General features: G+C 35.5%; 1 protein-coding gene across 2 annotated transcripts in view; it reads right to left on the reverse strand.

The window, feature by feature from the left end:
• Positions 1 to 27,286, reverse strand: part of grm4 (glutamate receptor, metabotropic 4) — a 180,188-nt gene that overhangs the window by 28,792 nt on the left and 124,110 nt on the right. For both annotated transcript variants that reach the window (XM_015015064.1, XM_015015059.1), the window contains exons 4-6: positions 8,616 to 8,751; positions 5,704 to 5,858; positions 5,140 to 5,280 (exon numbers count right to left, since the gene is read on the reverse strand). In XM_015015064.1, the coding sequence (XP_014870550.1) occupies positions 5,140 to 5,280; positions 5,704 to 5,858; positions 8,616 to 8,751 (432 nt within the window). The remainder of the gene's footprint in view (positions 1 to 5,139; positions 5,281 to 5,703; positions 5,859 to 8,615; positions 8,752 to 27,286) is intronic.

A 27,286-nucleotide genomic window follows, 5' to 3' on the forward strand; every position in this document is an offset into this window, starting at 1 on the left:
TCACCCGAAAAAAAAAAATTACATTAAAAAAAAAAAAATATTTTTTTGAACCCCCAAAAAAAAAAAAAAAAAAAAAAAAAAAAAAAAAAAAAAAAAAAGTTTTTTTTTTTTTTTCTAAATAATTTTGAGCTATGTTATATCAATTAAAAACTACAAAGAACTGTATCTCAAGAGAAACTGCCATTGCTCAGATAAAGTGTTTAATTTTTCCACAGTGGAATTAAGAGGTCTGTGCAGGCAGACAGTTATCTGCTTCTGTTAGCCTTGATGACTCATGTTAGCAGGGATTCAAGTCAACAGTGACTCAAGGTTTGTTTCACTCAAACTGTCAACAAAAGCTGGTGGACCTTCACAAGACTGTCATTTTTACCACAGCCTGGTGCAAATTAAACATGTAATTAAAGAAGAAGCTGCAAGAAAATACTGGCATCCTCAGTGCTGTGCTCATTCTTTTAGAAATATATACTGTAGTTTGTATTTAGGATGTAAAAATTAAATTCTTACAAGAAACTATTTCATATGAAATTTTTCTGTAATGCTGTTTTGAAGAATTGTACAAGTTCTTTGAAAGTTTTAAGGAACATGTTGTTTATATCAGTTCTGATCATTCCTGATAAAAGCTCCTTTGTAATGCATTTGTGTGATGTTTTCTGACTTCTCAAATATAGATTTTTCCAAAGAAAAGCAAAAGTTTATTTCAAACAATCTGCATATTCAGCGTGATAAAATCCTCTGATATTTTTAGAATAAAGGCATCAAACAGTTAACTGTTTAAGATATTGGTCAATGCTATCATTTAATCTGAAGTCTATGATTTACATTTGTTTTTACAATAAACGGTCATTTAATAAAGTGAAATTGGAAGTTTGCATCATAATTTAACCTAGTGGGGGCAATCAGGGATCAGCGATAGAATCTTGATGGGTGTCGGAAAACATTGTCAAACATCTACAAACAAAAGGAACACCAGGGAAATTTTTACAAGGACACACAAATGAGAAACTAAATTAAAAGTGATGCAATAAAGGAAAGAACAAACAAAAGAAGACGCGTTTCAATACTTCTAGCTTATAAAACTTTACCAGGCTGTACTGTAGGCTTCTTCCTCTTAAAATATAAAGACGACTGAATGAAATTAACTGTTCACTGCTGCTTGCTTGGTCAACTACTCACTCATCAAATTCCAGGTAAAGTCATTAAACTTAACCTAAAAATTACATGGAACTCATATGAAAGTTCCATGAAAGTTCAAGGAAAATACCTGATTTGCTCTTTCAGCTAACCCTGAAGGTCCAAAAAGTACCTGGTAGATTCTGGGTAGGTAAAACAGTCATTAAAAGTTCCAGTAAAGTCCCTTTGTAGTATTAATCTTATTACCACCATAAGTGTATGAATCATTGTTTGTTGGTCTGCTGTCACATGTTTGTGCGCGTTTCGAGTGTCGGCCTTATAGGTCTTTAGTTATAATAAGCAAATTTTAGTTTTGGTGCATTTGCAGGGTTTTTTTTATCATAAAAAAAAATGTCTTTCCAGCTTCAACATCCTACTTTAAAACTGCACAGCAAATTTAACCAAACACTGCAAGTCTTAAAGGTGCTGTTCATCTCTTGCTAATTTTCTAAGAAAAATCATTTAAAAACTTCTAACCTAAAGGCATCTTACAAAAATGAATTAATTTAATTCAAAATGTCCCACAGGTGAATGTTTAATTTTCTGGCAGACTTTCTACGCCCTTCAAAATAAATTATTTGACCCAAAGTTGGTCTTAAAGGAAAAACACATTGCACATAGATACTGCTGGTAAACATACTCCACTGTGATTAATACACTAAGATGAGGCTATGCTATTAAGCATAGAAAAAAGAAAAAGCATGAGCATTGTCAGCTCAATGCACACGTGACCTGTATTATTAGCTGAGCATATATGCGAGTACTGAGTCAAGAAGATGGTACAAATGTGTCAGTTTGACATGCAGAAGAAAAATACCGTCTTACTTTTGTCATCTGCAATGGAAAATTAAAAAACATGTTGATTTATGAAATTAACTAAAGAAAGACTCAATAAGATTTGAAAATCTCCAACTTTTAGGAGAGAACAATTATTGACTGAGTCAAAAGCTTGTGAAGTGGATGACATTATATTATGCAGGTGTTACCTGATTGAGCCCTACTTGACTGAATTCACCAAAATTTGCATATCACTTTTGAACTACTCAAGCTGCTCAGCTCAAAGTGCTTTCTGCAGGCCATACAATGTACAAGATAAGCTAAATTACAATAGTATTACAGTGATAAGACAGGCACCCTAAAAATAAGAGCAGTGACATGAAAAAAAACTAAAGAAATCTGAAAATGAAAAAGATGAAGATAAACAGTAACATAATTTAAATGAAATAGGTGTACAGATGAAGACAACTGAATGTGATGAGAGGAATTTGAAGGTCTAAGTTTGTCAAGGTTTCTAGATAGTCAGAAATGAAGAAATCCGATTCATTCCAACAGTCACTGTGACAAGACAACATAACACGGTTTAAAGTTGGGAAAAATTAGGTTGAGGCGTACGTACTAGTTATAGTCTATGAGCGTAGTGACCTGCAGAATGGAGGAGAAAATGCAGCTCGATTGCACAAGTCTTGTCCTTGTATAGATAAAAGGAACGCTGGGAGATGATACATTAAAATGTGAATTATACATCTCCACTGCTTTTTCTTCACACAATGATGCACTTTATTCCTTGGCTTAGAAGACGAAACAACCTGTATGATATGAATCCGTAACTGTAAAGCTCCAATATAAAAATGAAAAAGCAATAATGTTTGTTCACCCATTTCACTTTGCTATTAATATATACATATAAACCCGGACAATTTGTACTTTAGAATTTCAGGAATTTGCTCAATAAACACCAAAAGTTCAAAACGCAAAAATTCTGAATGGTAAATTTTAGGAATTGAGGTACAACGCTGTCCTCTCTTGCATTGTTTTGAATCATATACCAACCAGAATTTATGTGCCCTGACGGAGGGGAAAGAAGAAATTACTGTGCTTTCAAACAGAACAAAGCAGAGTAGAGGAAGAGAACTTGCAAAGAGCTCTGAGAGGAATCATTGTACCCTTTGCTCTTAAAATTTTATTATGCCCAGGAGGCTTTTCAGAGGAAGAAAAGGGCAGCAGCAATTTAGCTCAAGAGCAGCCACCATGACTACTGATAAATACAAAAATCATTCACAAATTAAGTGTTCTCCTGATAGTAAAGGATTGCTGAAGGTATTACCTTGTGTTGGTCATTGGACACAACGTTGTGAAGCAAGTTGACAATCCAATATTTAATGGTTAAGCTTTTGTTCACTTGCTACTAATTAGTGGAAATAATGATTGGTTAATCCTTAAAAATATGGAGAAAGCTACTCTGACCCGCATAAAATTGTTTGTTGTTATTGACTGAAAGGCTTCATTAGCAGTGAAGGAGAAGTCTCTTGCAGGGCAACTTTTTTGCAGGTCATATTTTCATTCTAGACTGATCATCCCAAACCTTTGTGCAAGAAAGCCGTAGGCAATTTTTATTTATTTTTATTTTTTCTGTCCTTGTTGAAAATTCTGGTTCCTTTGAAGAGATTACAGGAATGCATTATTTGCTTCCACACAGTTTACTCAGACAAAAATGATTGTAGTTAAAAGTTTCGGCACGCAGTAAAAATCTATTCGCACATTTCATTTTTAAAGCGACAAGTTTATGAGATATTTTATATCAGCCCACTTTGCAAGACCAAGAGATTCAATACATTTCCAAATACACAGCTTCCAGTTTGGTCCAGATTTTATTCGAATAAGTCAAATTCACCTCCAGCCATAATTCAAGTAAAGGATTATTCTGAAGAAAGGCCCATGAGTGGCATCCGGATGAGAGACGCCTCTAATTAGAGTTAGCAATAAATTTGTGTCACGTAGAGGGTCTGTGCTACTGAGCTTGACACAGTGAAGAAACTGGAGTATAATTTAATGGGTTTTGAGAAGCAGCTGTGTCCATGTTTTATTGTTTTTTGTGCAGCTAATGGATGTTATAATCCATGTGCAGCAGCGGCTGTAGGGCTGTTGCACTACATCAAGTTTCATTGTGAGATCCTGAAACTTACTTTAATGTATGCAAAATCATGTTTTGCATACATTTGATCAGCTTGTATGGTTATATACACGACTGTGTAATTTCGATTGTGGTTCACTTTATGAATAACATCAATGTTTTTCATAAGCAGTAGAGATGGATGTTTGTGTTTCTGTTGATCTGTCAGTTTGCTCGATCATTCTTTTCCCCAGAAAGAATCCAGAAAGCCCTAGATTTGGGATGAACGTGCAAAATCGAGGGATAGGACAAAGCAGTAGGGCAGCAGGGTTAAATGGGATCACGACCTTAATCTTCTGGAGGGAATTCATAGTGTTGGTCTTGGTTGTAAACACAACAAATGTCAGAGAGGGATCTTGGAAAAGTTTAAAATAATCGAACAATCTCCGGTTCTTTTCTTCTAGTCACAAAATACGGACCAAGTTATGGGGATTCGTTTTAGCTAAAGCAGAGGAAAGCTTAAAAAATGTACAATGTCTATTTTTTTCTGTTAATTTTTGTTCTGATTCTGCACTATATCCCTTTATAACACACTTTAAGAAAAAATGCACAAATGTAAGATTTATATGCCTTGAAATATTAGAAATGCAATCTTGCAAAGCACTAAGAGATAAGAGACAAGCCTGAAGAGTCTAATGATTTTAATGATGAAAAAGTTTCTTTCTAGTGAGCTGACTAGATATGCTATTGATTGTTTTCACTGCAAGCAGGGGCCTATTTTTGTGAACGTCACATACAGCCAGTCAACACATATAATAAGAGAATTAATTTCTCTTACAGAATTAGACATTCCCATTCACTTATTTACATAAATTAAATTTTCTGCTATATTAGAAGAGCGTAACTATTCCCCCCAATAATAATTAAAGAAACCCACGCATCCAAAGTGGAGGCACAAACTTTGACACAAACCCACATAAGCATAATGTATTCATGACACAACCAAGCTGTACACTTGGTTATTGATTGAGTGCTCCACATTGACCAAGAGGCTTCTTTTCCATTCGTTGAAAACTCACTTGTACACTTTTTGATGCCAGATCCTTTCTTCACAGCATGTCGACTAAGCTTGCACTGGAAGTTGTTCTCCCAAAACTCTGCAAACCAGATATTCCGTCTGTTGTTCTCTAATGTCCGGCTGATGAAGTACCGATCAAAACCTGAAAGTCATAAGAATTAGAAAGTTTTTGTTATTTTATTTTATTTTTTTTCCCCAAAGCACAAAAACAAATTATTTAGTGCAAGTTAATTATAAAATACATTAAAAACCTCTTAGCGCTTTTGTGTCAGGTATTAATGTTGGCATATTTAATTTATTTAATTTTCTCCACTCTCTCCTTTGACTTACAGTCTGTGAGCCAGAAAGCAACATTGACAAAACGTCAAAATGCACCCAAAGGGGAAACCATGAAGTAAGGACAATTTGAAGAAGTTTTCCCAGAAGCCCTGAACTTCAAATTAGAGTAGAAGACAAATTCATATTCTTTGAAGTTGCTCTAAGGCTCATCAATTTTATTTTAGATATGATTCGAAGCTACCACAAAATAATGATGCCGCTGCAGCGCCCGTCATAAGGGGAATACCTTTAATGGACTGTCGTTTTGGTAGGATGGTGACGGCACCTTCTGCCATTTCCTCTTGGTTCAGGATAGGAGCACTTTTGGATCCCCAGCTGTCGGAACCTACCCAGATGAAATGACCCGTTTGATTGGCTCTTTTAGCTGCTTGAAGTAGGCGCCTGTGGGATGGATCAGAAAACAAATACATTTTTTAATATACTGTATATATTGTGTTTAGGTATAAGTGTGAGCAACCTGCAACAATACTTATTTTAGACAATGATTGGACAGACAGATGAATAGAGTCTAATATCAGACTCCACATACAGCAAAACTGTAAAAAAAAGCCGTTGCAGCTTGTTGCTTGACATGGATAGTTCAAGTAGAATTTGGATGACAAAGAACTAAAATTTAAAAGTATCCAATATGCCAGTTTTAGCATAATCAAACCTTATTAGATTAAGTTTTAAATTTATTGTAAATAATAATAATAATAATAATAACAACAGATAACAGGCTCTGCTGTAAATGTTTACTGAAGGATATTTCAGATAGAAATGTTAAACAAAACCAAAAAGATTTGGCATGTGAAATATTGTATTTATATTGCTTTTAAAAAGCAAGAAAAACAAATATGTGTTTCTAGTCTTTGCCCTTACCATCCCCACTGTCTTTTGCCCAGTACAAACAAATGAAAACCAATTTCTAAAAACAAAATAAATCTGACAGTGCGTTTTAACTTTTTGAGTTTACAGGATGGTTGAAGTGTTTTAATTAACATTTGCCAGCATCTTATTCAATAATCTCAATTTTAACTTGTGCACAAGACATACTTTCTCAACTATAATTGTAATAGATTTTAAATTGTTTATGTATCCTTATAGCCATCTGTTTTTGAAAAAGGCAGTATATCCCACAGTCAAAGTGATATTTTTAGGGGTTTAAATAAGTTATGTTAGAATATTTTACAACATTTATGTTCTGAGACTTTACTGAAAACATCCTGAATCAGGAGCAGATCTTATAATAAAAAAAGAGGCAGCTGCTGCTGTGCGTGCTTGTACAAGGGGAATCTGGCACCATTTAATTATTAAAAATATGTGAATATTACAACTTACAATACAAGCTCTTCAGAGTGATTTCTAACACAGAATGTAAACACTTTAAAGAAGCCACACATTATGGCTGCAGAACATAATGTGTAATCCTAGTCAGGGCACTCCTCTTTTTTTTATTCAAAAGCAAGTGAGACACAAAATCCCTTTAAAATTGAATCAAATGTCACCTATCCATGGACATTTACAAAGTCTTCTCAAAGTCATAAGTTTATTTTTTGTATTTGGAGGAATTGTCTTTTAATTTGCATGAGTTGGATGAAAGGTTTTGGTGTTGTTACAACAGCTTGCTGAAATTTAGGCCCATGATTCACCTTCCTGGCTGATAAGATGCTGCTTCAGTATTTCCTCATAATGTTCTTTCTTCATGATACCATATATTTTGTCAAGTGCACCAATCCCTCCTACAGCAGAAAACCCAAACAACATAATGCTGCTACCCTCCACTTCACACACACCTGAAATAAATCTAAACTGTAATATGTTTATGTTTTGCTTTAGGAGTAATGGCTGATTAGCCCATATTGGTTGAGAAGTTGTTTTCCTGTGCAAAGTGACTTTTTTAACAAATTCTACCTGCAACTTCTCTATGTTTGTGTTATAAAGTTGGTTCAGCTATTCTGAGACACAGAGTCCCTCTTCTCCCTCTCTATTATGGATAGAAAGGACAGCATCTGTGGCCACCCGTGGCCATATAGAAAATTTACTAAAGGATGTAGCAGTCTAGTGGGTTTATAAAACTATGTTCCTGATATTTCTCCTGATTTGATTTATTTATTTTTTGCCGATGTCACAGTAGGAAGCAGCAATGCATGTGTCTCAATGTGTCTCTAGTTGATTTAAATATTGTGAATTAAACTGGCATAAGTCAAGTCATTTAAAGTCATAGCAACTTCATTTTACCTCTCAACATGAAAAATAACAATTTTTTTTTTTTTTTGCATCCAATTAATTTAGCATTTAGCAAATGTGAATAATTTTTTAACTCTTGCCTGCAACAAGAAAATGTGTAACTTAATGTGAGGGGAAAAAGTATTTTCAGATGCCATGTTTAGTTTTCTCTTAACACCAAAACAAAACAGTATATGCATGCATTTGGTTGATTGTACTGGAAACAATGTCTTGTTATGACTCGGTCTTGTCTTTCCTTGTGCAGATTTTTGAGATCATTAAGATGTTGGACGGTCATCTCAAGGATAGTGCAGTCATGCTGCACTGTGATCCCACTGGCCTTTGGTAATTACTGTATATCCAGCCTATTACCTGTTATCAGGACTGGCTTAAGTCAGTGAGCAGTGGGACTTCTGACCCAGACATCAAGATCTCTGCCCACTTCCATTGCATATATGCTGACCTACTAACTGTTTGCTGGGAAATATTCTCCTCTAAGAAAACGGTGCTGCATGTGAACAAAACAATCATTTCCTTAAGATTTTTTTTAAAGATTAGATAGTAATTGGCACTATAGTCATGCATTTTTTAAATTTAACACAGACAAGACATGCAATTATAATAGAAACAGGATAGAAATAGAATTTGCACTCTAATGAGTACTTAATATTACTGTATTGACTTTAAAAAGATTTCCAAGTAAAACCTTTTGCAAGTAAAACCTTTGAAAATCTTAATTGCCATTTGACAGAGAATGGTGTAGATGTAAATGGCATTTAAGATAAAGCAACTAGTTTTAAGTACTAGTTTTAAATTGACAGTATCTTGAAAGTATCCAACCATAGCAAACTTTTAAGGATATAATCAATATGTTAATCAACAGTACAACAGTAATCAACAGAACATTTTTACACTCTTCACTTTTCTCACCTGATGTCGTCCTCGTTGGCAAAGATAATAACCACTCGAGCGTTGGGGTTCTCACTTAGCCGGTGAATGATCTTGTCAAACTCTCCAACTCTTGGTTCACGTGGGATTTTCACTGACTGGGATATGCACAATCCGCCTAATTGGAAGACAGAAAACAGATTTTTTGACATTTAAAAGACTCAGGTATTGAAAAATTGATTCCCCATTAGTTCACGTAATGAGTTTTTTGTGGCAGTACTAAATTTTCTCCTATGGTTGTCGTTTGCAGCAAAGTGTTGCCTTTATGTCTTTTAACAGCACAAATCTGCGCCCACTGGCTATTGTATTGGGTGACATGGTTCATCATCCTGCTGGAAGAAAAATTCAGGAGATGAGCGTAGCGTGGTCAAAATGGTTGGACATAGTCAGCAACAACACTCGGGTAGCCTGTGGTGTTTGAACAATGCTCAACATTTTTTTCCAATCTGTTATTGTCAAATTTAGTTGAGCCTGTGTGAATTATTCCCTAAGCTTTCAGTTCTTAGCTGACAGGAGTGGCATCTGGTGTTGTCTTCTGCTAAATTTGATGCCTTGGCATTCTGAGATAATATTTTGCATATATCACTATGAGAAATAGCTATCGCAGCTACTATTGTCTTTCTGTCATCTCAAACCAGCCAGTCATACCATTCTCTCCTAACATATGACACCAATAAAACATTCCCATATACACAATCACCACCGAAAGAATATTCTGTCTTTCTCTGACCATTTTCTTGAAACCTGAATGGTTGTGTGTGAAAAACACACATATATCTTGAGATGTTCACCCTGTAATCAGTGGGTTGCTGGTTTGAATCTCCACTCCATCCATCTCTGTCATTGTGTCTTTGGGCAACAGATCTCACCTGCCTTGCCTGTTGGTGGTCAGAGGCCCGTTGCATAACAGCCTTGCCTCTGTCTCACTGCCCCAGGGCAGCTGTGACTACAGCACTATCCGGTAGCTTGCCACCATCAGAGTGTGAATGTGTGTGTGTGACTGAGTGAACGACTGAATATAGTGCAAAGCGCTGGGATCCTCTGGACTTGATAAAGCGCTGCTCAAGTAAAGGCTTTTTACCATTTATATAAGCTACAAAAAACTTTAATATAAATACCTGCTTAAAATAATTTTCAAAAGATGCATTTAATTTGACAAAAAAAGCTTCATCGGTATGCAAATTTTACTTGATTGAATATGACTGTAGATCCCCAAATGCACTGAATTGCTGCCATGTTATAGGATGACTCACCATTTGTGTTAATCAATTGGGCAGGTGTACCGCTTAAAGAAGCTGACATTTTGGAGTTGTTTAAGATAGTTGCATTGATAAATAATTGCAGGTGCAATATTTCTCAACATGAGTGACGTAAGGTATTAAAAATCTTTCATCTGGCAAAATGGTCCAATTAGGCTATTATGCATCCCATTAATTCCCATTACAGACTTGTCAGACGGTCTGGGAGAGTCTTGATTTCATGAGTTACTACTAAAGTCTGATAAAAATCTTCCATAACATTGTAACATTTGGAAGTGTATACATTTTTCCAACTGCAATCTGGTTTTATTTTTCTGTTTTGTCATTTTTCTTGTTCATGTGAACAACTATAGTTTACGGTGACCTTTTAAGTTCTGCTGCTTGTCTATTGATTACACAGAACCTTGAAAGCAAGGCAGAAAATAATACATGGAATGTATTTAAAAGCTTTCATTTCAGATAAAACTAGTCAGTTTATTTCTTTCTAGGAATGTTGTGTCCAATGGCATATTTTTTTTTTGGCATTGGCATGCACAGTAACATAAAACATCCCACAGTTGCAAACTGGCAAAGGCCGTTTAATTCCTGATGGAACATTTCAACAGAGCTGTTTTGTCACGCTGCCAAAATTCCACAGAGACATATGGATGATAATGAATTTCACTCTCACAGCTCTGCAGAAAGCTAGCCCAATGAGGAATCGTTGCAGGAATAATATGCTTTAGTCCAGTTCAAAGCAGCCAGCCTCATTGTATAAAGAAGGTCAGAGTCTAAGTTGGAAAATGGGAAATATGAGTAAAGTATAGGGAAGTCCATTAAATCAACAGTGGTGTTGTGCTTCCTTGCTCCTAGGAACAAAAAGCCCTTTCCAGTTAAATCAGTGAGTTGCTTGAGTCAGTGACCTGCACTATTGTTCTGACTGTACAATGAGTAAATTTAATCATGTTTTCTGTTTTTCCTCAAATGTCTGCTTTCTCTGTTCCACTTGTTTCTCAGAAAGGCAGTGTGTTTAGTTTTCTTGTGGTCATGCATGTCACAAGTCGAAGGTGACATTTCTGGATCATGTGTGTCCAGTCGGCTGGCTAATGGATTAGCAGTTCCTTCAATGAAGAAATGCATTCAGTCTTTTCTGACTGTACAGGCTTATGTTTGTGTTTAGTTCCTGGGTATGTTTTCTGTTTGTACTGTCAATCATTGAATGAACCATTGCTCCCATTGACTGTTTACTTCTTAAGGGTGTGCACTACTTATTGTTTTAATTGAAATTACTTATGTCAATATTGAAACAGTTTACATTAAACAGGTACAATACGCATTTTTCAATAAGTCCACTTTTCTCTATTAAGCTGTTTTAATTTATCTGATGTAATATTCCAATCTTAAATGTCATGTTTGCATTGGCTGGTAGTGGAAAATCCATCTAATTAACAGAGATAAAGACTTTAAAGCATCGGTCTGTGTAAATAAGGACTGTGTAATTACTTCATGAATAATGTGTTTAACTTAGTGAATTAGGTATCTGAAAAAACCCTTTTTAATAATATGATTTCTTGAAAATATATTTACACTACACACATTCAGAATAGCTTAATATAAACTGGATTTTTTTTCCTGTGAAGTGCCTTGTTTGATGTATTTTCAAATGTTTTATCTTTCATTTTCAATATAGCTGACTTTTTGAAGAATATTTACATTTCAAAAATGTTTATATTTCAAAATTATTCAGTTTTCATAATTCAAAACCGCTAAATATACACTGAGCAAATGATCCTGTAGTATCACATATGCTGTGTGCTGAAAAACTGATGAAGTATCTGGTTTCTTTGCTATGTCTGCCATAAATAGCTCAGAAGAAAGGGGTTGCAAAGTTACTAAATTGCTAATGGTTGGTCAATAATTTTAGGATATTGTCCATGCATCTGTGAAAGCACGCTGTGGAACTGAAGAGAAGTAAAATTAATGTTTGTACTCCATGATGTGTTGTTGATTGTGGAGTCTTTGATAAAACTGGAAAAAGGTTTATCTGTCTACCTCTCTGTGTCATTACACCACATGGGAAATTTAGCTGCAGCATATCAGCAACTCTGTTCCCAGAAACTCTATCAATCACTCGATTCAATGTGTTTGCCTCACTGGTATTTTAGTCCCCCATTCCCTCAACATCTGCTGCATGGAAGTGGAGCACTCATCCCTTCCTCTTTCTCTTTTCTTGCATAGAGCACAAAACTGGCAGCAGCATTGTTTATCCTCTGGTGAGAAAATCAGAAGGACCAGGGAATGTAAAACCCGCATGTGGGATTTAAAGTACCCTAAACAAGAGCCTGCCATGATCCTTGGGGTGTTTGGGTTTAAGGTTTTGTTTTTGCTCATTTCCCTGTTGCTCATTTATATTTGATCTATCTTGCTCAGTTTGTATTTCTGTGTGTATTATTGCTAGGAAGGTTCTGCCATATTAGTTATTTCCTTTATGTTTATTATTGTCTTACGTTTGTACATCTTGGTTTATTTCTATTGGATCTGTCTTGGTCTTTATCCCCTAGTTTTTAATTTCTTTTGCTGCTTAGTTCAGCTTCCCTCTCTTACTTTCTCTGCTTTACTTCCCACACAGCTGTACCACAACTCCTCTGATTAATTCCCTAATCAATTTCCTTCCCTGCCTCAGTATTTATCTCCTGGTTTTTCTTTGGTCCTTGCTGGACTTTTCTGTTAGACTGCCTGTGCTCCATGACCTGCTCTTCTCCCAGTTCCTCCTGTAGGTTCTGCTTATTCATTATTTAAGTCAGTCTCTACTTCAGAGTCCTTCACAACCTCAACATTACTGTTGAGCTGAAACTTTATCTTCACCAACTTTGAGTTGCCGTTTTTCATTACCATTTCCATCTATCAGTTAATGGGGAAAGCTGCCTTAAAGTCTAATGTTTTGGATCCTTACTTGTAGAAATTTGTAATGCAAATCCATTCTAAATTGTCACTATCCAGCAGTTTAAGTGGGTTTTAATTGGCCTAGTGACAAGCTTTTACATTAAATATTTTCTTTCAAAAACATCAACAATGTTTGTCTGAAGATGTCTTTTTTAACCAACAAAACATTCTGATTTTATTAATACATTTGTCATAATATAATTAAAAACTCAGGCCTTTTTTTTTTACCTTGTCTTTCCTTGTATTGCTTTCTTTAAATAAGACCAGCTTCCACAACTCTCCACATTTAATGCTCTGTCTTTATTAAAGCTTCACATCTGCTAAAAAGGTAATGACTGAGACGAAACAAAAGTGTGTCTTTTATTTATTATTTGTCATCATTATGTAGAACTCAGTTTTCACTTTAACATTAAATTGTTTTTTTGTACTTTTTTTGACAAAAAAGCCACATTTTGTTAATCAATAAGTGTTGTTTTTTTGTTTTTACAACATTTTAACTAAAAAAACAAAAAAACAATAAAAGTGTAAATTGTTGAAAGGAATGAATACTTTTTATAGTCACTGAAACTGCTTTTAACTGTCTTTCAGACAAAAGAAAAAAAAAAAATCTGGGTTTATTTGAGTCCATCAAAACCACAACCTGGAGGTTCTTCATTGCTGAGTGTTGCTGCAAATGACATCATCAGAACATTGAGCACAGCTCATGCACTCCCATGGCCTGCACACGTTCCTACTATGCTGCCCATATCCATGCCCACTTCAGTGAGGAACATACAAGAAGGGAAAATAAGAGTTATATGAATGGTAACTAGCATTTACAACTACAGAGGAATGTTAAGGCTATGTGATGGCTGCTTAAATTCAGAACGGCCACATTTTACTTGCATGATACAAAGAAGAAGTTACTTTTTTTTTTTTGAGGGCGTAGTGTTGACAGAAAAATTGCAAAGAACATGTGTTTCGCTAACACTTTCAATTTCTAATTGTAAGAAGTAGCACTAAAAAGGCTAAAAAGGCTGATGGATTGCATTGTTCCACCAGGGCTGTAAGAAGAGCAGACAACAAAGCAGCACGGAGCCCCTGCCCAGACCTGACATTAACATGTGTCATGGCTGATTCAGCTAATGTAGACCTCGCTAAGCACACCCATTCACACCTGGCATTAAAATCCATCATCAGTAATCAGATCACAGTAACCCACTTTACATGCAAATAAACAAATGGCCACAACATGAAGCGATCGTCCTCAAAAGGGATCAGAATAGATGTGTACCCTCTCAGGTAATTCAAAGAGAAATAAAATCAATCCACTAAACTGTGATTTACCATGTTTTTCTCTTTGAAGAGAAACCAAGTGAGTTCATAAAAAACCCTTGCAATTATTCCCTCAGAATAAGTTTAATTTTAAAATATGTATTCAACAGAGAGACTTCCAAGGGTCTATTGTTTGAGGGAAGTCATGTCAGGTCAGTGGATCGTCCCAGGACAAAGTGTATTCAGATTGCAAAATTCTTGAGGTCACAGTCAGCCCAGGATGATGGAGGTCAGAAGAAAACTGTCCTCAAAACGTCTTGAGTAAAGTCACACGTGTTTCAGGGCTGTTCAGATGTGATTAACTCTCTAGTGGCAGGTGTGAATGGATTCAGAATTTATCTTTGGGTGAAGAAAAGTGATAATTAAAAGAATGCATGTATAGAAAACTACTGTGTTCATTTTCAGGAACTGATGTATCCATTTCATCATTATTTTAGATGCAAAGATATTTTAGAGAATTAAAGAAAATTGTTTTTTTTTTTTTTCAAGCTTTAACAACAACCAATTCATAAAAAATAACAAGAAAAAAAATGGTTCTGTAAAGTAGTCGCTGTCCCTTTTCAGGATAGTTTTATGATGGTATTTGATAGTAATTTGCTTTATTTTGATTAATATGATTCAGTTTTATGTAACTCTGGAAAATCCAATTTATTTTAAAACAGCAGTGAATAAATCTGACCCGGTTCTATCATAAACATGTTGGTTCAGTTGATGTTGTTTGCTCCGTAGATGTAATTGTAATCACTATTTTAGTACATAACATTTTTTTTATCTGATGATGACCAGTTTATTTCCTTCAGCAGAGCACAAGTAGTAACATTTGTAGGCTCTTTCCTGGAACTTCTTGCTAATGTGGAAAACACACGCATTTTGTCCTAAACTGCTCTTAATGTCTGAGCTGTATCTGCAATCCTCCTCTAAAAATATCAGTTGCTTTGGAGACTGCTAGTCTCCTCTCCTGAGTCCTTCATTGTCAACCAGTCTCTGCTCTTCTAATAGCTCGGAACAATAATATTCCTTTTCATTTGACACCGTGGGGAAAAGAGAACTGCAAGAACATTAAATATACTGTAGCTTTGAGGATAATTGCAGCATAGCTCATGAGTATTAGTAGTGCTGCAGAGGAGCACACCTACTGGGCAATATGGTGAAGGTGTAGGTTTATACTGTGTATGTAGGCTGCTTACTGAGATGCTATTAGAGCAATAGATACAGAAACATGCTTTAATCCACAGCTGCAGAACATTAAAATTGTAATCCTCTGACTATTTTTAAGCACTTCATCTAAAAAGCATCCTTTCTAGGTGTTGAACAATATCTCTCTGGTTGTAAGGCCTTAAGCTCAGTGGATGCTTCCACAGAAACACTTGAGAGAATTTTAAAACACATTATGCTGGATTGTAGTGCCTGTTTTGAGGGGGCCTATATAATACTTAACATATTTTATTTAATACAATAAATAACATCATAACATAGAGTTTGTACTGAGCTCCTAAAATCACTCTAGTAATTTTACACTAATGAGATTGGCCATTATACTTAACTGAACCACAATTATTTTTATAGTCAGTTGGTAAACAACCGCAATAATGATCCGCAATGACTATATTTGAACTAAATAGCGGCAAACTAAAGGTTAAGATAGCGTTCAGGCTTTATGTGTTATCTTCCCCTAAATAAAACTATGACATAATAATATCATTAGAAACCCAAACAAAACATGCTTTATGTTCCCTGTTTGTAGTAGTTTCTTTCTAAAAACACATTTTGTGGTCAACACATGAAGAGGTAAAATCCATTTCGTGAAACTTTGTAGTCCTGTCACATCTATGAGAAATGTGTGTCCTTTATGACATGTCCCTATATAGTACACTGCTTGTGCACATAGATGGTGAGAACAATGTAGCAATGCTCTACATCAGGGCAGAGCAAACAATCACCATCTCCTTTTTCTATATGGAGATGCAAATTATGTTCTCTATACACAATTTATGAGTGTATAGAAGGGGTAAAATAATTGTTGCTGAATTAATGAGAAAATGGGTCGAACTGTGCTCTCATACTCACTGCAACTATTTGCTACGCAGAAATGAGTGAATCTTGACCAGCGTAGAAAAAGTGTTTGCATAATGTACCATGAGATCAAGTAATGACATTCCCCCATTGCTCTAATGTTTCTGTGGCCCTCAAACATTTCTGCATCACTTTGATAACACTTAGAGAAGTTTTAAGCATGGCATTTTTTTTTCCAAACATGTAATTATTTCATAATTCCACAAGGCAGACAGTATTGCCCAACTGAAAAGCCCATATTTTTATTGTCATCACACAAGTAAAGTCCCTAAGAGCAATAGACCTCGTCTGTGTGAGGTGTGGTTCTTTTTGAAGCTGCCTTTGCCAGTAAAGCCGCCCACACCCCTACACACTTTTGAGCTGTCAAAAATCAAGACAGCATCAGATAACCAAAGGAGACATGCAGTGGGACTATCAGTTTTATTCTATTTAAAGCTGCTACAAAGAAATCCGTCTCATCTGAATTTTAAAGAGCTGCACTACACGCCATGTGTGTTAATGGCAGTAAACAATATGCACGACTTAGTACAATGAAATAGTCTTGTTGTGTTTTTGCCCTTGATCTACCAACCAGCAGGTCACACCAATACACAATCAGTAATTTGTTTGTCACAACCTCAAGCCAGCTAGCCCATACATAAGCTAGCTGTTGCTGTGAATACCCTCAGTGGCTTTAATGCAGCGGTGAGTTAACTTTAACATCCCACACCATCAAAGAGACAGCAAAAAGATGTCTAAGTCCTTAGCTTTAAGTGTTTTATAAATGACTCTCATAATGCTGTGAACTTCTTTCACTGTACAGGACTGACAGCAATATCAGTCCTGTACAGTAAAACTTTTAGGTTGTCATTAATACGGTACTATCCTATTATCATTATTAGACACCGTTTCAAAAATATACTGCGAAATGAAAATCAGTTCTTTGTCATCTGCTCACACCAAGCAACGATAAATGCTATATACAATGAAGGAGGTACATTATAAATCAGCATATATCGGAACCACATGGGTGGTTTTCGAATTAAAGGACAGAAGATGAACAGTTCCTATTCCACCCCCATATCACTTCAATTTATCTCTATTATACCAAACATCATTGTCGTTTTTCATGTGTATTCAGTCCATTAGATCAAAGGAATGTTGTGTATGTGCTCAACATGAGTGCATGATGTGTGTTCGAAATACATTCCAGACACAAGGAATGTGTCTAAACGCATTTCTTGCACACCCCAGAAAACTTATCGAGGACTTGCTGAGTGCACAGGTTAAAATTGGGGAGTTGCTTTGAGCTGGCTTGTGTGCTGAGCTTGGAGTTCATGTGCTGCTGGGAAAATGAGGCTGAACTGTGTTTAGTGTGAGATTGGTGAGAGTCAAGTTTCTCATCTCAGATATCACTGAGCAGCACACAAACACGTGCTCACTGTCTGGCTTTGCTCCGCTGGAGTAAATATCTATTCTGGAGAGAAGATTACTCTTTATACCGAGAGAGCAGAAAAATAGAGAGCCTGCATTGTGTAATAAAATAAAATATGATGCTGTATCTCATTGCAGACGATGTGACAGAAGAAAATGGTTATGTGGCTGAAGATTTGTTTTCTGAATACCCAGTTAATATGGAAGATGGAAAGCAACTTTTTTCCCATTTATTCTGTTAAAAAATTGTATTTCTGTAACAGACCCAGTAGCAGCAATAAAATCTATGGTGTGATTTCATTTCAGTGTTTTAATTTGATTTATTTCTACCATTCTGTGTTACATAGCATATTAAATGGCCTCGGACTAAATTTCAGATCAATTAAGATGCACAGTGTAATAAAGTCACTCCATTCCCTAAACATGTTAGTGACAAAATTACATAACAGCTACAATCAAAGTTTGTTGTTGTAATCTCAGAGGCTTGATTAAGTTGTTTTTTTGTAAAATAGATTAACATAATTTGTCTTAAAAAGTATTTAAATAACATCTGAGAATTCAAAGCGATCTTTAAAAATATTGTTAATGTGTTTGTCAGTTCAATCTTATTATTCTTAAAATAATTAATGAATAAAACCACTGGATACACATGGATAAGGACATTAATTAAGATCATGTATTTGATTGCTTTGATTACCTATTCCTGAGATAAATTTGAAGGAGGACCATAAGATATTATCGGTGAGGCATGCCATCTTCTTTTTCATTTTAACTTCCTTTTCTTCTTTTTAAACCTTGTGGCTTTCTTTCATTCTAAAAGAAAGCTGAATTAACTACTAAGGACTATTTCATGTAACAAACTAGAACGCAATTTTCCACTTTGCTGTGTCGTCTTTTTATGATGACTTTCAAATATAGTCATGGGGAGATGCCCTGGTGGTAATGAGAAAGATGTTTGCATGGTGATGTGTGAAATTAGAGTAAATTAAAGAAGGTAATAATAGTCTTTGTTGTGTTTAACAAATATTTTCTAAAGTATATCTCAAGTCATTTTGTAATATGAATATTTTTATGTATTTCATTCATCATTATATTGCTGTATCTGTACATAACTTGTACATTTCAGATAAAAAAAAATCAAACAGCAACTCATATGTGAATTTATAGAACATTTTGTAAATAAAGCAAGTAACCCCAGCTATGCAGGATTTAAAGTACTACTGCTACTACCAAAAAAAAAAAAAAAAAAAAAACTCTTCCAATGATGCCATTATTTTATAACATGATGTTTTTCAGAGCCAACTGTACAAGCAGAGCTCAGAGCTGCATCTTTCTTCATATCTACTCCAGGTTTTCCAAGGGGACACTGAGGTGCCTAGAAGTCACTCCAGACACACGATCTCTTCAGGTTTTTCTGACTTTGACCAGGAGTCTCCCCACAGCAAGACGTGCAAAGACTACCTCACCAGAAGGCTACCTACAAGGCATATTTAACACAAGCCTGAACAGCTGGATTTGCTTCTTTTCATGCAGAGAAGCTGTGGCTCTGTGTTGCCTCTGCAGAATGACTAAGCTTCTCCGTTCTCCCAAAGGGTAAGGCCAGACTTGGGAAGTTCACCTCTCTGACTTGTGTTCATGATCGGGTCACTACACACAGGGAGAAGATTTCTGAATGAACAAACAGCCACAGCTGTACAAAAGTTTACCTTAGTTATGAGTAAGAACCTAATAACCTTAAATTTCTCAAGCCGTTCTTCCCCAAGTTCAGACCGGGTGATGTATGCTATCTAACTGAGAGACCATGACTAAAATGTGGAGAGTTTACTCTTCTGTCCAGTTGTTCTACAACCTGACAAAACCTGATCTGCCCCTACCACGGCTGAGGATCACCTTCTAATAAAAACGTCCATGTAAGTGGCAGTTCGATTCAGCTAAATTTACCAGTTACAGTATGATACTGTCTGGGTATATGGCTGCATTAGAGGAATTCATGAAATTCCTGTAATGCATTTATAACACGAGGGATATAGATAGCAACTGCAGATACAACTCCAAATTCTGTGGCAAAAACAACCTGGTCAGCATTCCGGTATAGCAAAATCTTTGACAACATCAAACCCTGTCAGTCATCTCTGACTCCATTTAAAGAACTCACCATCACTGATGCAAGCTCAGAGTTGGTGTGGGTGTGTGGAATACCGTCTGTCATGAGTCCAAATTCTGTGGATTTAGAGATCCTGAAATACTATCCTCATCCTCGATAATCTTTTGCAACAAAATACACGTCATAAATAAGCAAGTTAAGGGAAAGGTCAAAAATAAAAAGCTAATGCTATATATAGTCTGACATTAATTTAGAGAGAAATCAATTAATCTATTGTGAATAGGTTTGGATATAAATTTACCATTTACTTATAATTGGAGTTTAAGATATAGTGTTCTGCCATTTTGACTGACTTCGCCTAATTTCAATGACTATGCTCCTGTAGCACTTGGTAAGTAACATAAATTCAACTTTAGTTGCATCTGAGTAAAACAGGATGTTGTCAGAAAATAAAAGTTTTTCTCATTTATTTTAGTAACTTCATTTCAGTAGTAAACATGAGATGGATTATATACATATAATTAAAATTCAGTTTCTTTTAAAGTTTGAAAAGTGGATACAAAGGTGTTATAGGGAAGATTGCCGATTTGATATCAGATGATCATTTATATATTCCAGAAGGGTGGTAAGCCACAAACAGGTAGCTGGGTCAAGCATACTAATGGAGGGTAGAAAAAAAATGTTGTAGAAAATGATTCACAACCAAGAGGGACGACAGTCTGAGGTCATGTTATGTTGTCATAAAATATGCAACATACTCTCGTGAACTGAAATGTCTGACATTTGCTCCACAAATAGAGACGCATACATTTAATACACTTCATTAAGATGATCTATTTGCTACAAAATATCCCTTCCATTTCAGTTCAGTTTATTTACATAGTGCCAGTTAGCAACAAATCTCATCTCAAGGCAGATTACAAGAAAAATCCTCACATTGTACAACACATTTTAATTCAATGACATGCTTCTACACGTGCAACCTTAAGCAAGATAGTTCCCAAACTTTTGGAAAGATGTCAATTATCTGGCTTTCATCTTTTTGCAGAAGAAACAAGTCTCGGTCACTTTAAACTTTGGCAAAACTTTGAGTGACAATTTCCCTGTTTTCTTTCTGGGGGGTATCAGTATTTACTTCATACCACAACATATTTAATTTGTAAACAGAATGAGCAGCTACTGATTCTACCCTCTAGACATGATTGGGTTTTATGAACAGCAGAGGTTCAATATTGTCCTCAACAAATAAATAAATAAAACACCCAGACTTCTATTGATTACATTGCTAACCGTCTGAGAAAGTAAAAATGAAAGCTCAACACATTGCAGCATCATGTGCGTCCTCTGGCCTCACAGTTGATGGATGAACTCAGAGTAATTGTTGGCACGGCTTATTTCATAAACCAGAAGGTAACATGTTGCTGTATTACTCCTATCCTATCCTATATCATGAAACTCTGTATAGGAAAGTGTCCCTTTCTTTAATTATTCCCTTTCAGATAAGGAATCTCATCAGTGGGCTCAGTTAGCATTTGCGTAACTAAACTTTAACTAGAATACGTAATCAGAATCTCGTATTTCAGTATCAAATCGCCTATCCAGGATTTCTGAGTTGTCTAGTTTTTTGTATACATACTATTCTGAATATACAAACTATGCAAGGATTTTTTTTTAGAATTAAAGAAAGAATGCCATTTCATAAACCCCAGGCCACAGAGATTACTTTTTTAAGAAAGAAAAATTTGCACCCGAAAAGCAGCTTAATTTTCTTTAAAAAAAAAAAAAAAGTTTCTTGAAACTACCTGAATAGGGATAGTAATCTGCTGCTGACTGTACTTTAATTTTTTGTTTTTGTTTAAAGCTAGACCTAAAATGTCAGCCTAGCATATATGGTCGACATGCCCACTTTTGGTTCAGTGAAAATGTCATAGTATTAGAAAGCATAACTGAGACCCTTTAGTCTGACGAAAGAAACTCACAATTGTGACTCTTTAACAAAGTGAGGTTTTCTTTTTCTATTTAATACATCATTTTATGTAAATATATCAACATTTATACTGCATATTATGCAAATACCAGATCCGTGGACAAGTCTTAACAGCAGATCCATCTGCACCTGAATTTAAAACTTTCACTGTTTTTTTTTTCTTAACTTCCCAAGTGTTTGAGAGTAACAAATAAGTTTTTAGAAATGTTGCTTTTACAGCTCAAAAGACATGGATAGCTGTCTTCTTTAGTATCTTAAGACACTGCACAATTAAAATAACAGCAGTGCTAAATGGGCACAGCAGCACAGAAATGAATTTAAATCTGCTGTTTCCTGGACTTCAAATTAGCCACCAAAGTCTACTTCATCTGTACTTAAGAGAAAATGTAAGAAAATTTAATCTCATCATATTTCCAAATAATTTGACAAAACAATCATGCCAGACATTATATCATAAACCCCCTAAAGTCCATCAGCATGGGTCCTAGTTCTTACATTTTCAAAAGAGCCTTTTTCTTTTTTTTTTCCCAAAAAAGCAATCAGAACAAAGTTGTCAGAGCCAGTTTTTTCATACCAAGGTCAAGTCCTTTCTCTAATTTACAGACTCTGAGAAATAGATCCTTGAATTCATGTCGTCCAAACTGTGGTACAAGGTCTGTAACATTACAAACTGTTTGCTTGTGCTTGTCTGCAGCTGGTCCAAAACTCCACAGCACAAAACACATGCAAATGTGACGACATCATGCCTGCTTAAGCTTCTTTGGATGGGCTCCCTCTCCATTGCAGAATAAAATTTAAGACCTTATTTTTTTTTAACTCTTCAAGCTTCTGACTGTACGCAACCCCTGGACATTATTGAAGTCATGTCAGCCGGTGTAATTAGTTTGTATTTATCTCAGTCACAAAATGTTTACAGGATTTTATTTTTATTTGTTTTCATAATTATGCTCTTCTGCTGCTGCTGATTACCATTCTCTTATATTCATGTGCAACAATTTTGCAGACTGGTGGTATGTCAATGTACTGATAAATGCATTTGAAGTTATCAGACTATAAACTCACAAAAACTTCAGTATATTTTATGTTAGATTGCTCTTTTATGTTTCCACATGTTGTTCTATTGCCCTTGTATGTTGTATGCATGTATGCAACTTTTATTTATCCCGGTATGTCTCATTGAGATTAAAAATCTATTATATAGAGAGGCAAGGTCAAGACACATCTTTTGTGGGTCTAAATACAAATATATGAGGCACATATATCCAGCTTGTCACTTATGATGTAGCATCAATATCTAGAGGGTATTAGTTTATCTAATTTTATTTTGATCTTCCAAACTGTGGTTGCTGAAACAACTAGGGATATTTCAATGATCTGAAAAGTCTTTAAGTGGCCTTTTCTTTTTCTACAACAAGCATTCACCATGCTGAGGTGAGCAAGTCTTCATCCGGTAGATTTTCTGATTGGGCTAATCGGTGAACAGAAAGAGAAGCTGTGAGCGATGATGTCGAGGAAGTGAAAGAAGCCATTCAGTCCATATTAGCCACGCTTTCAAATATTGAATTAACATTAACAGCCGCCCCGTTCGGATAGCCACCGCTCTCTTTGCAGTGGAGGATGGTTGTTTACAGCACAGGCAATGTTTGGTAAGCTTCTTAGAGTTGCATTACATACATCAAAGCGTTAGCGATTGGGTCTACGGCTCCAGGAAGCAATCATTTTTCTATAACCAAGAGCCCAGAAACTCTGTACGAAGCAAACATTGTAGGACAGGAGTTTGTTTTTTTTACCAGGCTACTCCCAAGGTAAACGCTGTGCTGCTTCCTGCTGTCATTCCTCCATGCTGATTTCTGGATCCTTCACTTCAAGAAGAAACCTACAATAAATCTCTGGATCTTCGTCTTCATAACTGACAACCTAAAATCGCCTCTTCCTTATCACCTTCATCCTTCAAACTGACTTGTCCACCCTCCAACGCTCTCACCGTTCGACCTGTCCCAAGCCTCTGTTGCTGTCACTGTCTCGACCAGCTCCAAGCATGCCAAATTACTCCACCGGCTCCAAACCTGCAAAGCAGACCTACACTCTGGATTCCACCCATTCCTCCTTGACATTCATCCATTTAAATCAGCTAGTAAGATTCTCCTATCATTACAACTACTATATTCTTCCTCTTTTACTCTTTTCCTCACAGTGCTCCCACTTCCCCATGTTCCCAGCACCACCCAGCCCAAGGCAATCACTTTATTCATTATCATTGAAATCAATAAGCCTCTTTATCGCCTGAGAGTTATAAAAATGCCTCAAAGTATTTTTCCAAGCATCTCTTATTTCTCCTATTGTCTTCAGAACCTCTGTGATACTGTAGATATTTTAGAATAGAACCTAAACATTATGCCAATTTGCTATTCAGCAAAAAAATACTGTTTTTTAAAACCATTTGATATAAAACATTAAGATATTAAGCATAAAATCACCATATTTTTCAAACTACTTAGCTTCTTGCTTATTATTATGGTATTTTATTAAAACTCACAATATAAGATTATATCTGTCTACATATAAAAGTATTATTCAGGTTTTACTTGGGTTAGTTTGTAGAATTCCAACACCATAAAAATAAACAGTATTTCTTTGCACATATTAAGATTTGTTCTGAAGTCTATGCCAACTATGCACAAATAAGTTGAAAGTGTTATATTTGCATATCAACACACACTTCCTCTGTAACTCTTTTTCTGCTGCCCTTTATGCTGTTTTCTTATACACTGCTTAAAAAAATAAAGGGAACACTCAAATAACACATCCTAGATCTGAATGAATGAAATATTCTCATTGAATACTTTGTTCTGTACAAAGTTGAATGTGCTGACAACAAAATCACACAAAAATCATCAATGGAAATCAAATTTATTAACCAATGGAGGCCTGGATTTGGAGCCACACACAAAATTAAAGTGAAATGTTCCCTTTATTTTTTTGAGTAGTATATTATTTGGCAAACAAACATATTTTCCCAAATTTTTTTGTACAACATCATCCATAAGTCTTGGCAATACTAACATAAGTTCACAATCACAATTTCATCTGTTTTTCAAAGACGATAATTTTAAAATGTAGTTTTCTGAGACAATGATCACCTCTGGGGGCAAGTGTTGTTAAAACAGACTGTGTACTACCAGATGTAGGAGAAATGGAAAGAACAACAGATGAGGCTTGGGGAACCACAGTTTATGCTACAGTGACAACAAAGAATTCAACTACACCTTTGAGAAAACCCTGCATGTTTGTTGTAGGAAAGTATGATTTGAAAGAATGTGTTGTTGTAATTTTATGTGCCCTCTAACGGTAAAATGTTTGACGTCCACGAATCCCATTATTTTAAAATTCTTTCCTAAATTTTCGATTATTTTGCCCACAATAATTAGCTGTAGAGCCTGCACTGGTCTAAGCAACATAAACGGAACATTGTTTAGCTTGTACGTGATTATGCATTAGTATTTTAACCTCCCTCTCATTTAACACACAAGTAGCAGCAGCTTTAACTGACATTGAAGGAAAACAGACATGCAATAAATCAATTCTGGATAAACATATAATTCAAGAGGCATTCATGGTTTTCTTACTTTTGATACTTTCATTGCTACATCATTGTAGGACAGTTAATCCCACACAAATTAAACACTGACTGATCATGTGAAAAAAGCAAGACTTTTAGCTGCTTCTATTCACTGGTGCTCAGTTTTATGGATCGAGTGCATAAAGTAACACAAATGTGTAAAAATAACAAAGTAGGCATTTTTAAATGTCCTAATTTACATGGAATGCATTGCAAGCTTTAATAGACGGAAACCAGAAAAAAGCACTTATCTCCAAATCTTGCTTGTATTATCTAAAGAAAAAAAGTTCAAAATATTGCTCAGAAACTCTTCAGTTACAGTTTATTAAGCCTTTTCAGATTTGTGATTATTCAAATTTTTCCTCTTGACATTTCCCACATGACAAAGGGTGCAGTAAGCAACCCTCTTTTCCAAAATTTGCATAATCTTTCTGTCATCTCAGTGCTGTTGTGTGCTGTCTCTGCCCTTTCCACTTCTTTCTCTGCCTCAACTGTCATTTAAATATGAACCTGATTAATTACAATTTGAAATTGTCCATCCAATTAATTTTAGATGGCAATGTTACTGTCGGTGTCTAAACTTAGAAAAAGGAAGACATGCTGTAGAAAAACGATTTGCAGGCTGGAGGCTTCTTGTTCTAAACTTGATAAGACAGAAAATAGCACAGATTTATATATATGTAGACACTTTTTTTTCATATTTGCTTCTTCAAGTATACATATGAAATTCATATATTTTGCAGTATTACCCACTGAACTTCAATGGGTTAAGAATTCCAACATGAAACTGGGGAAAAATAAAAAAAAAAAACATCACAGTACTTTTCAGAATTTTAAAATAAATGTGTCAGCCTCCATTATTGAAGAGGGCTTCAAGCTCTAATAAGGACACTGGGGGCTCAGCAGCATTTCAGAGAGACACACAAACAGCATGAAATCTTCTGCCGGACCAGAGACTTTCATGTCAAAGACACTCTAAAATTTCAAAGGTGACAAAAAGGCAGACATCATGCTGGAAGACTGCTCTAACCCTCTTGTAATCATTCTCCATAATGGCACTTCAGTTGTAATCCCAAGGGGCTATTTGAGAGAGGGAAAAGACCTAAATGAAAACACAAGTCTCTGGAAACGGCTTGGTGTGTCAAAGATTGTGGCTTTCAGTGATAGCAGCAGTTGCAGATTATATATGGCTTTTTGAAAAATTGGCCACACGCTAATGCCTTTTCAGCACAAACAAATTCAGGGACTGACATACTTGAGATTCCCATGCAAACAGGTTTTGTGTTTGAACACGGCCAAGCAATAATCATCTAAGCCTGTTCTCCCTCTCTTTCAGCCTCTCTGCTGAGAAATCTGTTCTTGGTTTAAACAAGCTATTAAAAAGGCAGACGCTGCTTGCTCTAATTCTAGTCTCCACAGTATAGTATACTGTTGAGATTAGATGTTTACATATGGTACAAAAAGACACATTGCTGTTTTTTATGATTATTATTATTATCCAAGTTTAAACATAGATTTGTTTTCTGTTTTAAGTCATTTAAGTCTATCAAAATTGCATACACTACATGCAAATAATGAAGGAGATTTTATTTTTTTTTTTTTTTTTTTTAGAATGGTTTCATTTTCACCAAAGAAGTTTACATAGCTTTCCTTGTTATTTGGGAGAGAGAATTAACTTTTAACTGTAATACTTAGGCCCAATCTTTTCAGAATCTTCTCACAATAGTTTCTGGGAATTTTGATCCATTCCTCTTGACAGAACTGGTGTAACTGAGGTTTGTAGGCCGCCTTGCTTGCATATACTTTTCCAGTTGTGTCCAGAAATTCTAACCAAACATTTTGACTAGCTTTTACAAAATTGTGAGAAAGAAAAACGCTGGATTCACAAAATTGGTTTGCCAGAAGTCCACATCCTTACTCAGCAATTGCTGAGACTTTATTGTTCAGAAAATATAATGAGGA

Source organism: Poecilia latipinna, unplaced genomic scaffold, assembly GCF_001443285.1.
Source record: "Poecilia latipinna isolate Pla-1442-1.1 unplaced genomic scaffold, P_latipinna-1.0 Scaffold70, whole genome shotgun sequence".
In the NCBI taxonomy this organism is placed as follows: Eukaryota; Metazoa; Chordata; class Actinopteri; order Cyprinodontiformes; family Poeciliidae; genus Poecilia; species Poecilia latipinna.